The sequence below is a fragment of the Ranitomeya variabilis genome, chromosome 4, assembly GCF_051348905.1.
Source record: "Ranitomeya variabilis isolate aRanVar5 chromosome 4, aRanVar5.hap1, whole genome shotgun sequence".
NCBI classification, from domain to species: domain Eukaryota; kingdom Metazoa; phylum Chordata; class Amphibia; order Anura; family Dendrobatidae; genus Ranitomeya; species Ranitomeya variabilis.
The window spans coordinates 560,351,397-560,366,462 of NC_135235.1; the positions used below are offsets into that span (position 1 = coordinate 560,351,397).

General features: G+C 43.3%; 1 protein-coding gene across 1 annotated transcript in view; it reads right to left on the reverse strand.

Moving 5' to 3' along the window:
- CCDC47 (coiled-coil domain containing 47) overlaps positions 1-15,066 on the reverse strand; it is a 24,592-nt gene continuing 9,526 nt past the window's right edge. The window contains exons 2-13 of the mRNA XM_077252746.1: positions 9,544-9,829; positions 8,572-8,682; positions 8,306-8,480; positions 6,857-6,978; positions 6,587-6,652; positions 5,502-5,603; positions 5,309-5,419; positions 5,142-5,227; positions 2,520-2,578; positions 2,324-2,433; positions 2,027-2,194; positions 1-1,023 (exon numbers count right to left, since the gene is read on the reverse strand). Coding sequence (XP_077108861.1) covers positions 943-1,023; positions 2,027-2,194; positions 2,324-2,433; positions 2,520-2,578; positions 5,142-5,227; positions 5,309-5,419; positions 5,502-5,603; positions 6,587-6,652; positions 6,857-6,978; positions 8,306-8,480; positions 8,572-8,682; positions 9,544-9,813 — 1,461 coding nt within the window. The 5' untranslated portion in view covers positions 9,814-9,829 and the 3' untranslated portion in view covers positions 1-942. The remainder of the gene's footprint in view (positions 1,024-2,026; positions 2,195-2,323; positions 2,434-2,519; positions 2,579-5,141; positions 5,228-5,308; positions 5,420-5,501; positions 5,604-6,586; positions 6,653-6,856; positions 6,979-8,305; positions 8,481-8,571; positions 8,683-9,543; positions 9,830-15,066) is intronic.

Here is a 15,066-nt window from a genome sequence, read left to right on the forward strand (position 1 = left end):
TTAGATTTATAAAATATTAGGGGAAGAAACCATTATATCTATGTGAAGAACCTAAAATCAGAGGCCTTTATTACAGGATGTACAGCAGCGTTTTACCAACAGCTGCCAGGATAGAGCAAGGTAGTAGTGAGAACCTCATCTAGGAAGACTTGTGCCATGCACCCTACATATCAGCGAGCAGGCTTACATTTAGGGACGAATGTTTTACCCCTTTGGCTGTTTGAACCCCGTAGAGGAACAGTAGGACATGGTGTATAAAGAACAGATCAGGAACAGGATGAACCAATCCACTGGTCTGAATACAGTCAACACTTGGTGTATTGTCCTGGATAGCTTTCACTTTAGTGGTCACATCCTATGGCGTTCCTGTGCGGTAATCAACAGCCGGGAACTAAACTGCAATACCTTGTGATCCAGACCACACAGGTTGTAGTTGGGGGTCCGGTCTGTACACGTGATCCTACATGTGGTGCCAACAACCATCAGGAACATAATATACAATACTGTCTAATGTCACTAATCTTCAATACTTGACATTGCTGAAAGAAGAACGTAGATGGAGGAAGTCTGCCCCATGGCTTATACCCCAGCCCGAGAGGCTGGTAGGATCGCTGCTGAGTAGTCCACGTAGTTTTCCAAACCATGCAGCACTTCTAGGGGTCCATGTTGCTTATGAGATGAGCTGATGGGGGTATTTCTCCTCCAGGTGGAGTGGTGGATAACGCTGCAGCTAACATGGCCAACGATACCCATACCAAGGTGCAGGACAGCAGGTGATCGACCACCGCTACCAGGAACTCTACATACGTACAGGCCCTATAGGGGAAGACAATGAGCAGCTTTCTCATATCCAATCATACACTGTTCCTACATGAGGTTTTAGCTCCCCTCTGCTCTCCTGGCTGCAGTTACGGGGACACGGGATCAGGATTGGCTGAGCTGTTACATGGCCTTTACTTTAATCTGCTTCATTTTCATCTGCTTCTTCTCAATTTTCTTCTGCTCCCGGCGCTGGGCGGCTTCCTGGGTAGACACAAAGAAAAAATACGTGTATTGATCGGTTAGTGCATCCTATCCCTTATACTGAGGCTCCGAGCAGCCCATACAGAAGATGGAAGTGTACGGCAGTCAATAAAGAGCGCCACCTTGTGGCAAAGGCTGATGGCTCACTTTAACCCCTGGCTGTCAGCGCCAATTTTTATTTTAGTGCTTTCATTTCTTTTTTGTCCTCCCCGTCTCCCAAGTGCCAGAACGTATTTATTTTCCAGCTGACAGTAATAAAAGGGTTGGGATTTTGCAAAATGAGTTGTAATTTGGAATAACATCATTCACTTTAATTTAAAATGGACTGGAAAATGAAATCGGGGGGTGGGGGGAATTCTGTAATTTTTCAGCCAACCATAACTTTTTTCTTTATCACTGAGCTGTGTGGTGGGTGGACTTGTATTTGTATTTTTTTTTTTTTATCTTGTGTGTCGTGACGTAGTTTTTCTTAGTACCATTTTAGGGAACATTTCACTGCACTATTCTCTGAAGTTTCTTTTTTTTTTTTTCTTTACAGCATTTACCGTAGGAGTTAAATAATTTTATATTCAAACTAGCCAATAGGGCTTTTTTAAGATTCTGACTTCCTGTCCGTTCAGGAAGAAACACATCTACATTAGCCATACTGAACACTCTTTTGAAGCATCTAATGAGTGTGTGCAAAGATCATTGTCAAGGACAATCAGTTACAGCTATTCGTAGACACCTGTGACATAACTTGTGTGTTCGTTATTGGAATTCAGCCTCTGATGATAAAGAAACTACTGAAAACTATTTCTGAAAAGTAAAGGAGTTAAAGTAAGTGGCCAGTGTGAAAATTGCAAGACTTCTTTTTATTTATTAAAAAAAAAAAAAAAAATCTTGATATGTGTTACATGTAATACAAAAAGCTGATGTAAACAATAGATCATTTTCTGATGACACCTTCCTTTTAAATTTATTGCATAAGTAAAAATGTCAAAGTTCAAAGCTCAAAACTCACCTCCAGCCGACGCTGCTTCTCGGGGTCCTCCTCATTCATGATGCGCTCTTTCTCGGCTCTTTTCTTCTCCTCGCGTCGGGTTTGTGCGGCTTCTTGGCGCTGTACATGTGTAAGCTTTAGGAAGTTCTCTTCCACGCGGGAGCGGTTCTTATCAGCTTTTTGTTTTCCCTGCAATTTAGCATCAGCAGGGTGTTAAAAACAACGGAGCCCCAAAAATAGGCAGATAAATACTTGGCATAGAGGTGGTACAAAATATACAAAATCTTCCAGAAGACGGATATTCCCAGCATAACTCACCTCTCTGTTCAGACGGAACTTCTTCACTTTGTCAATGCTGTAAATCACCATGTTCATCAGCGGCAGGAGAGACTCCATGTCCTTTACTGATGCGTTTCCAGCTCCAGGCACTAGGATGTGAAGATGGACATAATCCATTGGTTTTCTGAAGTTTTCAATGTTTCCCCTATTTCTTTAGTACCCCCCCAATCCTTACCATTAAATGTAAACAGTAGAGTCTTCTTAGTCTCCGGCAGTTTAAGGGGCTGCCCCTCCCTGAAAAAGACAAGCAGGTAAGGGAGAAATACGCAATTGGAAGAATAACAATTTTGGTGGATGATTAAAGCACATAAAGCATATACAGTTGTGCTCAAAAGTTTACATCCCCCGGCAGAATTTTTGTGTCTTCTCTTTGATTTAAAAAGAGAAAACACAGTAGTTTGACAATAAATGGCTTCACCCAACCACTAACCATGAGCGGAGAAAACGTTTTGGTGTTATCATTCATATTCTATGCAAAAAAGGCCAAGAAAGCAAAAATTCTGCCGGGGTATGTAACTTTTGAGCACAACTGTATGAAGACTGAATATGACCCTGTGACTGATCCATCTCAAGTGGCCACTTAGGGTATCTGCACACGTATTCTTGAGGTCTGAAGATTTTTCCGCAGTGGATTTGTGAAAACCGCAGGTAAAAGGCACTGCGTTTTACCTGCGGATTTCCCGCAGTTTTTGTGCGGATTCCACTGCGGTTTTACACCTGCTGTTTTCTATTATGGAGCAGGTGTAAAACCGCAGCGGATTCCGCACAAAGAAGTGACATGCTGTGGAATGTAAACCGCTGCGTTTCCGCGTGTTTTTTTCCGCAGTATGTGCTCTGCGGATTGCGTTTCCCATAGGTTTACATTGTACTGTAAACGCATGGGAAACTGCTGCGGACCCGCAGCTGCAGAAACGCTGCGGATCCACAGCAAAATCCACAGCGTGTGAACATAGCCTTATACCCCCTTTAGAATGGAGCAGTAGGGAACGTCGCTCCATTCATTCTCTATGGGACTGCCAAGAAAAAGCCAGTGCTCCGGCAGCCCCAAAGAAAATGAGATGCATGGAGTGGTGGTTGAGAATGTGCAGTACAGCTTCATTCTAACAGGGATAAAAGTGCCCCATTCTGGCAATTGGTGGGTGTCCCAGAGGATCTTGACTTTATCACCTAACTATGGCTAGGTGATGACGTCTACTCCTTATATTGTGCAGGCCCAATATAAAGAAAAGCCTTAAGCAGGACCAACCATTGTCCAACAAATCCGTATATATTGCATCTGGAATCTGTGCTGATAATTGGCCTCGACTTCATTTCCCCGATGCATAGGTAGCACACAATTCCTCATAAATTTGGCTCCAATTATTCCTGCAAACTTCAGGTTCAAGATGATGGTTTGCTACAATAATATCCAGTGTGAGCTAAATACAGAGTTTGGCACCTGATCTCACATTTTCAGGAAGCCAAACTCCTTTGCTAATACAACACACTCATATAATGGGCAAGTAACAAATGTAATAAATGTGATGTGGTGCAGAAATCTTTCATCTCAGTAAATGAATGCAATGGGGTCTAAAAGGTTCAGTTCATGGTCTTCCCTGGATACGACCAATTCCAACTCTGAGAAATGTAAAAGGGGTTGTCCATGTCTGTGATGAAAGTCCGCAGTCCCTCTACTTTTGAATCCTCGCAGCACAGAATGTCAAGATTCTCCGGTTCTGGGAGCGGGCAATCAGGTGACCACAAGGATGCGATATGCATACTCCTGATCACATTCCAACTAGATGTGAGCGGTGTTGCTTAATTCATGGGGGCATACTTGGGTGCTAACTGACTGTCTTCAGCATGCTCGTAAAATACGTTCTAGTCCCCACGCCTGCATGTCTCATGGCTGTTCGACAGTTAAAAAAAACCCAAACGTTTGAACTGGGATATACACTGGTATGCATGCAGCGTGTAAGCTTATGTTCACACTTGGCACTGAACAGAAAATAAAAAAGACAGAAACATAATGATTAAATACCCAACACTAAATAATATGATACTTAGTTCACGTTTTTTGATTAAAAAAAAATGCGAACGTCATCCCACCACTCCACGGTGACCGTAATTGGGACAGTCCGAACTCTAAATATTACAAACCTTACCGTTGGTCAAGTCTCATGAGTGTGGATAAGGGCTGAGAAGGACTGGGCCCAACTAGTAGACACTCAGCCATGGGAGACCAGTCTGTTTGAATCATGTGCATATAAAGGTTTGGCCTGAATTTCCTTTGAGCTGGGCATTATATTGATGTGGTCTCCCATGGCTGTGTGTCTTCTAGCTGGGCCCAGTCCTTCTCAGCCCTTATCCACATGCACGTCACTTGACAAACGGTAAGGTTTCTAATATTAGAGTTAGGACGGTCCCAATTATGGTCACCGTGAAGAGGCAGGGTGGCTTTCACATAACATGTTTTTTGATTAGAATGCCTAACAAACAGGCAATCTCTGTGTGTGTTGCGGTTGCCGAACAGCCATGAGACATGCAGCCACGGGGACTCCAACATATATTTCGAGCACACCGAAGACGCTGTTAGCACCCGAGCATGATGGATAACGCCTTATCAGAGCAGGTTCGCTCATCACTAGCCACAACCCCATTTCAGCCACAGAATATTCCCAATTCACTGACAGCAAGCAGATATCAAATTTCACCATCAATGCACCTAAAAAGACATACAGGCTTTCCAGCGGATACAACGGCTTTATTAGAAGATGTGCAGTGCAATGGCGGAATTTCTTCAGTGCAGCATACTTACTCTTGCATAACCTTTGGACCAGAAAATTGGTCCGAGAAATGGATGGATTCAATCTTATCAGCATAATGTGTAAGGTAATGAATAATCTGTAGAGGAGAGATGTGCAGACGATGAGGATTCAGTAGACACCGCTAAACAGAAGATTAATGGATCTGGAGCGGCCTTACCTTAGTGTCCAATACACCATCTGTCACCTCCCCCATCTCAGACAGGATGGCCAGAGACTCCGGGAGACCGAGCTTGGCTGCAGACTTGGGCTTATCGCTGCAAAACTCACCCTGCGCCGAAGAAACCAGGCAGAAGATTAACAAATCCTCATCCAGGAGAAGAAGTCTAACCTTCCTCTACTGTCCAACTTACCAAGTCCTGCATTTCCTTCTGCAGCCGAGCAAGGGTCTTCCGAGTCCCCACAGCAAACACGTACGTGTCCATGTCCTCCTCGTTCATGGTCACTTTTATTTGCTGCAAGGTGATTTGCAGAAGTGAGTGAAGGAAAGGTTTGTATAGAAAAAAAGACATCATCTAGGAGAAGGTTCACCGCCTTACACCGGATTAGGAGTTTGATATATTCTAAGCCTGTTTGTTTCCCAAAAGCAAAGAAATGGCCGACTGCACAGCACTCACTCCTCTCTGGGTCAGGGTCTCTTTAATAGAGTGTCATACACATATATAGGGGCATGGGCCATTCTAATGAATCATAGTCATTTAGAATGACAAAGCTGGGTGCCTCCCCATGTGGAAGCTGTTAGAGCGGTCATATTAGTAGTCACCCAGCTTTCTCCAAAGTATATAAACTTAACAACAAAAAAAAAAGAAATAAAAAAAATTGCAGAATAGTAAATGATCAGAACTTAAAGGGGTCATTCTGCACAGCTCACTTCCGCATTGGACCCCACTCACCTGCTGATACGCGTGCACGCATCTCAGGAGGTGGGGGTAGTAACGCTCTGCAGCACCACTCACCTTTGTTGCAGAAGGTAGTGATGCTAGATTACCCCCTTAAGGTTTCTTTGGGGATCTTTTATTTTTTGGCAGAAGATCGCGGTGTATTTCGGAGTAATGGGTTGGACTACATTCATGACACACCCTTGTGCTGTCCGTTTTTATCTCAGACAGCAGACTTGAGCTATACACACATCAGTTTTATCACAGATCTGGGCCGCCGGTCCAAATGACTCTGAGCAGGCCATGTTCCCAGCTGGTTTTGCATATCAGCTATTAAAAGTCTATGGGGATCTGTTAGAAACAGATGAAAAACAGAAACCACTATTCTTACTTCAGTTTTCCCATCTGTGTTTTATCAGTTTTCACTGATCCATCGTGAAGAGTCAATGGATGGATACAAGTTCAGACTCCTGGCCCCAGGGTTATGTGCTAGAAGTAAGCACATGCTTTTGCTTTTGTTTTCACAGTGGTAAAACACAAGATGGCAAGTCTTCACTTACCACTTGATCACAAGTTGGACGCATCATACGAGCCAACACATTCAGCAAGTCCTGACGTTTCAAGAACTAGAAATGTAAAGAAAGAAAAAGTGAAATAAGAAACTATTAAAATCCACATTTAGCTACAAGTCAATTAGCATTGTCTATACAGAAGACAAAAGTGGCCATAGACAGAAAGCAACCCAGCTAAGAGTTCATGGTAGCACCAACTGATGATTGGTTAGAGGGTGAATGATTTCATGAGCAGCACCCATTACAGGATGATAATACCTTCAGCTGTATCAGCATGCCCTCGCAGCACAGACGCCCCGAGCACCAGAGGTTGTAGATGTGCTCGTTCTCCTGGTTCAGCTTCCCGGTGCTCACTGCATCCTTACTAGTCCCGTCATCCCCTGCAATAAGTGAAAGAAACTTAACTAGTTTACCAACAAAACAGTGGAACAAATGGCAGCTCCATAACCTAATTACAAGCAGAGGCCCTTACCCCCCACCATTAACCTGTATAAGCTGATATAAGGCATGTAGGGAGGTGTTGACCCAACAACCCTGAATTATAACCCCAAGTGTCGATTATGGGGTCAGCCCAAAATTGACATTACCCATAGAAACAGTGTAAAGTGTCTGATCAGTGGGGTCTGCACCAATCTCAAGGATCGGGGGTGGAGTATGTGTGCAGCATCTGCATTCAAATTCTGTGGAACTGTTGGAGATAAAGGTTGGCTCTCTGGCAGGCCCAAAAAATCTGAATGGACTGGCAGATAGTGATGAGTGAACGACGGTGCTGGGATAAGGTGTTATCCGAGCATGCTCGGGTGGTAACAAGAGTGTGCTCGAAAAATATGTCCAAGTCCCACGGCTGTATGTCTCATGGCTGTTAGACAGCCACAACACGTCCAGGGATTGCCTAACAAACAAGTGGCTGTCTAACAGCCGCAAGACACACAGCCGAGGGGACTTGGACATATTTTTCGAGCACGCCAAAGACACTGGGTTAGCACACGAGCATGCTCAGATAACACCTTATCCGAGCATGTAACTCATCACCTATCCTGTTTTGATCTTGGACTAAAGCTGGCCATACACACTAGATGGCTTTCGGTCAATTGATGCTTTGGATGATCGTTTGGTTGCGCCACTGAGCACTCCAGTGTTCTCTATGAGAAAGCCTCTCATCTCAGAGACAACAATGCAATCAGCAGTCTAAAATCAGACATGCATGAAAGAAATCTCTCACGACCATCAGTTGGTCGCCAACCCACATTAGACAGTCATCTGAACCGGTCGATAGCTGTGGATTCAGCTGATATTCTGATATAAGTCTAATGTGGGGTCTTAAAACCGTTGAAAGTGATCGATCATTAAAAAAAACCCCAAAAAACAGTATTTATCTGCAGCCATAGTGGTATTTTTAGGCAAAAGTTTTTTCTTAAAAAATTGCAGCAGTCTAATTAGAAGTGAGGCTGCAGATAGAAAGTGAAGCCCTCCACAGCATGTGTAAGAGTGGGGTCTGGCCAGGAACAATGTAAGTGGTTACAGCTCGCTGCCCTGATGCCCGGGAGAACAGCTGCAGAGACAATGTAACGTCATTTTTCTCCCTGCAGCTTCTCTACAATTAAAAACCTGCAAATGTTTTAAATGATCTTTACCTGCAGATGACCACTATGGCTGCAGACAATACATTGTTTTCATTCCAGGTTTGCGTTAAGCCTGGTCACTTACCAACAAGAGAGAAGTTACTTTCCAGCAGCTCACGGTGCGAGTTGAACCAGGCATGTGCCAGGCGGCTGTTCTTGTTCTTGCCAATAATGTAGTTCATGATGTACGCCAGGAGCCCGGTCACCATGAGGATCTCCATGTAATAGCTCTCCCAGCTGTTCTGCAGATGGGCAGGAACCTGGAGCAATGTGATGAAATACAACATGAAGTAAAGGACCACCTCTTTAATGGCAAAAAAATGGCAATGTAGTTGCATTCGGAGAACTTACATCCACTATGGTGATGGGGTCTTTGCTTTTTATGGTGTTTCCGGAGTCTATTTTGTCTTCATAGCCTTCAAATTCCTCATCGTCATATGGCTCATTATCATTGTCCCCCTCCTGTGGATCAGAAGGTAAAGATCACTAGTGGCAGAATTAGGAAGCCGAGGAGCAGTATCGGGGAACAACTCATCAAAGGTTTGGGAGAGTCCGTTAAATCCTCACACTTCATAGTCTCCTAGGTTGTCAGCATACACTGAGGTCTCAGACGTAGCACTGACCGCTATACTTGCAGAAACAATGCCACTCTTTCCACAAACCATGTCTGCTCCTTTTTCTGAGCCAACCTAGAACATCTGGAGTCCCGTCTGGCAATTTGGTTAATAGGAAAACAGACCTAACAAGCTTCTTCAATGGTGTTAAGTGCCATGCCAGAAGAAACAGATTTCTCTTGTCTTGGGCTCTGTTCACACTTTTCTGTTTCAGAAATGGACTGAATAAGTGATCTGCTGTTTCAGTTACGCAAACGGCCCCATTTATTATTATGGGGTTCATTTGTCGTCCATCTTTTAAGACCAGGAAAAAAATCCACAATGTAAAACACTTTACTTCTGCTCTAAGACAAAACAAACACACAAAAAAACACCCCAGAGGGACCCCATAATTATCATTCGGGTCACTCTGCTCCCGGTTACATGGCTAGTGCAGCGGATCACTTATTCCGTCAGTCGAAATGTGCAAAGGGAAATATAAAAAAGGATCAGTTCATACGTCCATCCATTCAGATATGTCAACAAGGTTTGGTGTCCCATTCATCTCTCATAATCTTAGAAATCTGCCTTCCCCACAATTTCAGAAACTGCAGCAATATTCTTCAGGATCGCCCTAGTTCACATGATGCTGTTCTGCGACGTTTGCAGTAAGATGGCTGTCAAGTGGATGCAATTTATAACCGGACAGATTTTTAGGAGACGTCCTTACCTGTCCATCAGTGTCCAGCTCAAACTCCTCCTGTCCCTCCAGCTCCACCGTGGCCTCTTCATCGTCATCCTCCTCTTCCTCATCTTGTGGGTGTTGCTGGTGTGGAGGGTGCGGCGTGGTCGCCTCATCTGCGGTATCTTCAAACTCCGCAAAGTCATTGTCGTCGTATTCTGCCACATCGTCGCCATCATCAAACTCCTGGAACTTGGCGCTAGAGCTGGCGACCAGGAGGAGCAGGAGAGCGCCCAGCAGGCGAGGAGAGGGCAACATTTTCACTCCAATCAGGCTGAATGGGAAGAACAGGAACAACTTATTAAATATGACCAGGAAAAGATACAGCCCGCTCTTCTGCAATCATTCTGAAACATTTCTAAGATCTCTGCTTGCAATCTGTGAATATAAACATTTGAAGCCTGAAATAAAGGCATCCAACTCACACAAATGCATGGCTGGTAAATCAGAGTGGTCTCTAGTAGTAAGCCCACTCACTGACAGCAAGCAGAGAAAGTGAAATTGGTAAGGAATTGACACAGAGCAAATATCTTTAAAAAAAAAATCAGGTTGATTTTTATTAAAAAAAGATGAATAAAAAACAAAACATACGCCTGCCTTTTACATAGATCATCATACCCTATTAATAAAAGGTTACACTATCATACAGCTTGCCGGTGGTTTTTATGCTTTAATGGGGTATTTCCATCTCCAAGATGTAGTAGGTGTAATAATAATATTAGCAAATACCTCCAATTAGAAATGAAGTATAGTTTTTCTGATTCGCTATTTCTCTTGCCTCATTTGCAGACATCGCCGAAGTTTAGATATCCATGGTTACGACCACTAGCAGCTGTCACTGTATCAGTGGTCGTTACCATGGATACCTAGGGCCCTGCCAATGCCCGTACATGAGAAAAGAGAAATAGAATCAGAAAAACTATACTACATTTCTAATTGAAGGTATTTATTAATATTATTATTATTGCAACTTCTGCATATTGGGATAGGATATTGGAGATGGGAATATTACTTTAAATTAGCACCATTAATTATTAGATCATGAAAAGTATATCTGACTGGGGATATCCAAGGAGTAGGGTCGGGATGAGCAGTTACTCCCATCTTGGAGAAGCACTGGTGATGAGAGACCTGGCACATCTATCCATTACTTCCAAATCCTAATAAATGTATGTAATGCGGTTCTTTTCAGATATACGCCTCTTCCCAAACCTAGTATGTTGTTCTTAAGTTCTCCAAGTGTCTGGGGGGCAGCATCCAACCAGCGATAGGCTAATTTATAGTATTATGTGCGAGATGCTCAAGGTTATTGGATTATTTGGATCCGTCCCCTCTTCTTGAAGACCCAGGGTACACCTTAAAGGACTTGGTTGTATCCGGATATTATATACTACTTGCCTCACAAAGTACAATATATCCTTCGGACAATTTTCGATGTTCCCGCACTCCCATATCATATGCATGAGATGTGCATCTCCCTGACCACATCTAGGACACGTTGAATCTTCTCTACCCCCTATTTTATACAACAGACTAGCCGTCCTATAAACCCTATGTAGGAGACAAAGCTGGGACAACCTCTGTTCCACAGACACGGCCAGACTATCTACCATTGGACATGGGTCAGGGGGCGCCTAGGTCCCTTTCTCATTTAGGCCTAACCTGCAAGGGAAATTTATCCACATAGGTTAGCAAAAATGTCTTATATAACATGGATATGTTACCCCTGGAAGATTCAGATATAAGCAGATTAGTGAGGCAATAGTTCTGCTCAATAGTAACACTAACCAAATTTGCCCGTTTTCCAAAGGCATGCCTCGGCTGTACGTACTGGTAGAAGGCTCTATGTGGGGTTAAAAAATCCAGTTTGAATGTAACCAAAATTATTTTGAAATAATTGAGACAGTCGAATCCACTTATCTTCCCATATTTCAAAGCCTGTAAGCTTCTGTATCTCCACCAAACCTGGGTTATGCCAAGAGGGGCAATATTCTGTGAACCCTGATATACCCAGTAATTTTTTACTTCTATCCCACACTTTAAAGATCATAGAAAGCGCTGGATGCTTAACTCTATTGATTTGTAGACCTCCCATTTCCAGAAACCCCACCAGGTCCTTCCATCTTGTGCCCTCTTTTACCAACTGTCCCTCTGCATCATGTACATCATCCGTCCCCCACGCCCTAAAATGCAGCATTTGGGATACAATATAGCGTACCCGCCCACGGATTTGGTATTGCCAGGCCACCATCCCCCTTTGAAGTATCTCTAACCTAATCCTAGCATTTTGTTTCCTCCAAATAAGTTCAATAAACAGAGTATTAATCTTTTTGAAGAATTTCCTATGCGTCCAGATGAGAGCATTATTTAACAAGGTACAGAAGTTGCATCAACACCATTTTAATCAGGTTGGCTCTTCCAATGACAGACAGCGGGAGGCGGCACCAACTATTAACCTTAGTTCTGAATTGGGGTAATAGGTGATCCAAATTAAGAGACCGGTACTCCATTGGCCTCACCCTTAGGCTATGTGCACACGTTGCAGATTATTTGCGTTTTTTTAGCGTTTTTGCACTATAAAAACGCTATAAAACCGCAAATAATCTGCATACATTAAGCATCCTATCATTTTTAATGAAATCCGCAATTTCTGTGCACATGATGTGCGTTTTTCCGCATGAAAAACGCATTGCGGGAAAAAAATGAACATGCTCATTAATTTTGCGTTTTTTTCGCGGTTTTCCCACTGTCTAATGCATTGGGAAATGTTTGGGAAAAACCCCGTCAAAAACGCGTCAAAACCGCGCAAAAAAACGCATGCGGTTTTCATGCGGAAATCCAGCAGAAATGTCCGGATTTTCACAGGAATTTTCTGCATCAATTCCTGAACGTGTGTAGGGGGCCTACAGTTATCCCCAGATATTAGAACTTGTTCACAACTGGGATCTGTAATTGTAGAGTGGAAAACTCTGGTGAGAGAGGATCCACTGGCATCATGATACTTTGACCAATTTATTAAGAGCCCGGACCATCTCCCATACTCCTTGATTATATTCATGGCCGCTAGTATAGCGGTCTTAACTGGTGATAAGCCAACGTGCTCGGATAGGGAGTTATCCTGAGCATGCTCGGGTGCTATCCGGGGGTCTTAGGTGTGCTCGAAAAATATGTTCACGTTGATGTGGCTGCATGTCTCTTGGATAGACCCAACACATGCAGAGAATGCCTAACGAACAGGCAATCCCTGAATGTGTTGCTGCTGTCTAACAGCCACGAGACCTGCTGCCATAGTGACTTGAACATATTTTTCGAAAACACTTGGTTAGCACCTGAGCATTCTCTGATAACACCCTAACCAAGAACGTTCGCTCGTCATCACTAGTCTTAACTTCTCCTAAATATAGCAGTAGGTCATCGGCATAGAGGGATACTCTTTAACCAATGTGTCCACCAATTTCCCTGGAGGTTCGAAACAAGGCAGCCAATGGCTCTATAGCCATCGCAAATAACAGAGGGGACAACCCTGCCCGATGCCTCTTCCCAGGCTAAAGGACTCAGAGATGCATCTATTAACTCAAATTCTTGCTCTTTTGAAGGCATACAATAGTTTAACACAACTTATAAATCTAGATCCAAACACCACATTTGCCAGGACGGCCCATAAATAGTAATCCCATTCCACACTATCAAAGGCCTTGACAGATTTGCCCTCCCTCCTGATCCCCCCAGAGCTAAGCTGGGGACCCCAAAACAAGCGTCTAATATTTATGGCTGTAGATCTATGTAGGATAAATCCCATTTGATCTTCATGTACTACTGATGTTATTACCCACGACTGCCTATTGGCCAGTATTTGTGCTAGCAATTTAACATCAACGGAGAGGAGGGAAATGGGAACATAGTAGTGTCCCTGACAAACAATGGACATAAAGAGGTTGTCGCACAGTAAGGCAACTGCTCACAAGCTATACTGGGGTTGGTGGATGTCAGAGCGAAGCCCCTCTTTATACGCGAAAGTGGAGAGACACTAGAAAAAGAAGGGTCCTCAGTGTAGTGCACACAGCCCAGCCAATTCAATCAGCACCATGTATACACTTCTCCTGCAGATGACATATCATATGGTCCGGATCAGGTCTGCACAGAGACCCCACTGATTATTTTGCTGTCTTTTTTCCTGCCGACTACCACATCGGTTTCAACTTAAAATGGGAACAGGACCCTTTAAGAAACGAGAGGAACATTCAAAACGTTAAAGCAAGGATCGGTATTGTGTGCTAAATCCCCTGCACTGTAATCTGCTTATGAGAAAATCCCTTTGTGTCTTGCCTTGTCCTATATAACACCCTTCCAGCAATCAGCCGCCCCCCTCGCTGCCTGTACACAGGGATCTGGACAGGTTATTGTCCATCGTGGTGGGAGGACGTTGGATTACTAGAGCGTTCCTGTATTATTAGTGGGGAAGGAAGGAGTAATCCTATCAAACATTAACCTGCTGCAGACAACGAACATGTAGGATCATCTCCAAACTATAGTGTCTCTCTCATGAGGTTCCTCCATTAGTAATAAGGATCGGGCACATGGGCGCCTTCCTCAAAAATATTGCCAAAACTCATTTATAGAGCCATAGTCAGATTAGGAGAATTTACGTAGAAGAGCAGGTTTAGAGTTTAGGCCGTGCTTCATGGTGGGACTACAGCCGCTGGTCTCCTGACCGACACACAAAAGCTCCATAGGCAGTTAGGAGGCCATCAGTTCAGGTCAGGAGACCTGCGGCCAGTGCATCCCAGTCTAGGCTCAGACTGCAAAACAGGAGAGTGAGTGTGCATCAGCCTGTGTTACAATGCCAATCTATTGCATTATTTATCACACAATGGATTAGATATGCTACCAATGCATGACCATGGAGGTCCGACTGCTAGCATTCCAAGGAAGCCTAAAAAGAAGTGGCCGTGACTGAAACAGTCAGCTTTTTTTCCCTCCTAGAAACAGCCCCACCCTGATTTATAGGAAAGATCTGGTAATGGGGCTTGAATTTTGCATAAAACACAACTTTTTATTTAACCCCTTTGATCATAGCAAATTTTGACCTTAATGACCAGGCCCAATTTTTGAAATCTGACCAGTTGCCCTGAGATTGTTTTTTCGTCACACATATTAGTAGTACATTTTGGTCAACATAATTTGCATATATTTATGAAAATATCAAAAATTTGACAAAAAAATTCACAATTTTAAAACTTTTTATGCCTGTCAATCAGATAGTTATACCACACAAAATAATAAATAACGTTTCCCATTTATCCACTTTAATTCTGCATCATATTTGAAAAAGTTTGTTTTGTAACTTAGAAGGGATTTTTTTTGAAGTTAGAAAGGTTCAAAGTTGAACAGCAATTTCTAATTTTTCCGTCAAAATTTACAAAACCATTTTTTTTTTTTTTTTTTTTTTTTAGGGACCACATCAAATTTAGAATGACTTTGGAGGGCTTATATGACAGAAAATGCCCAAAA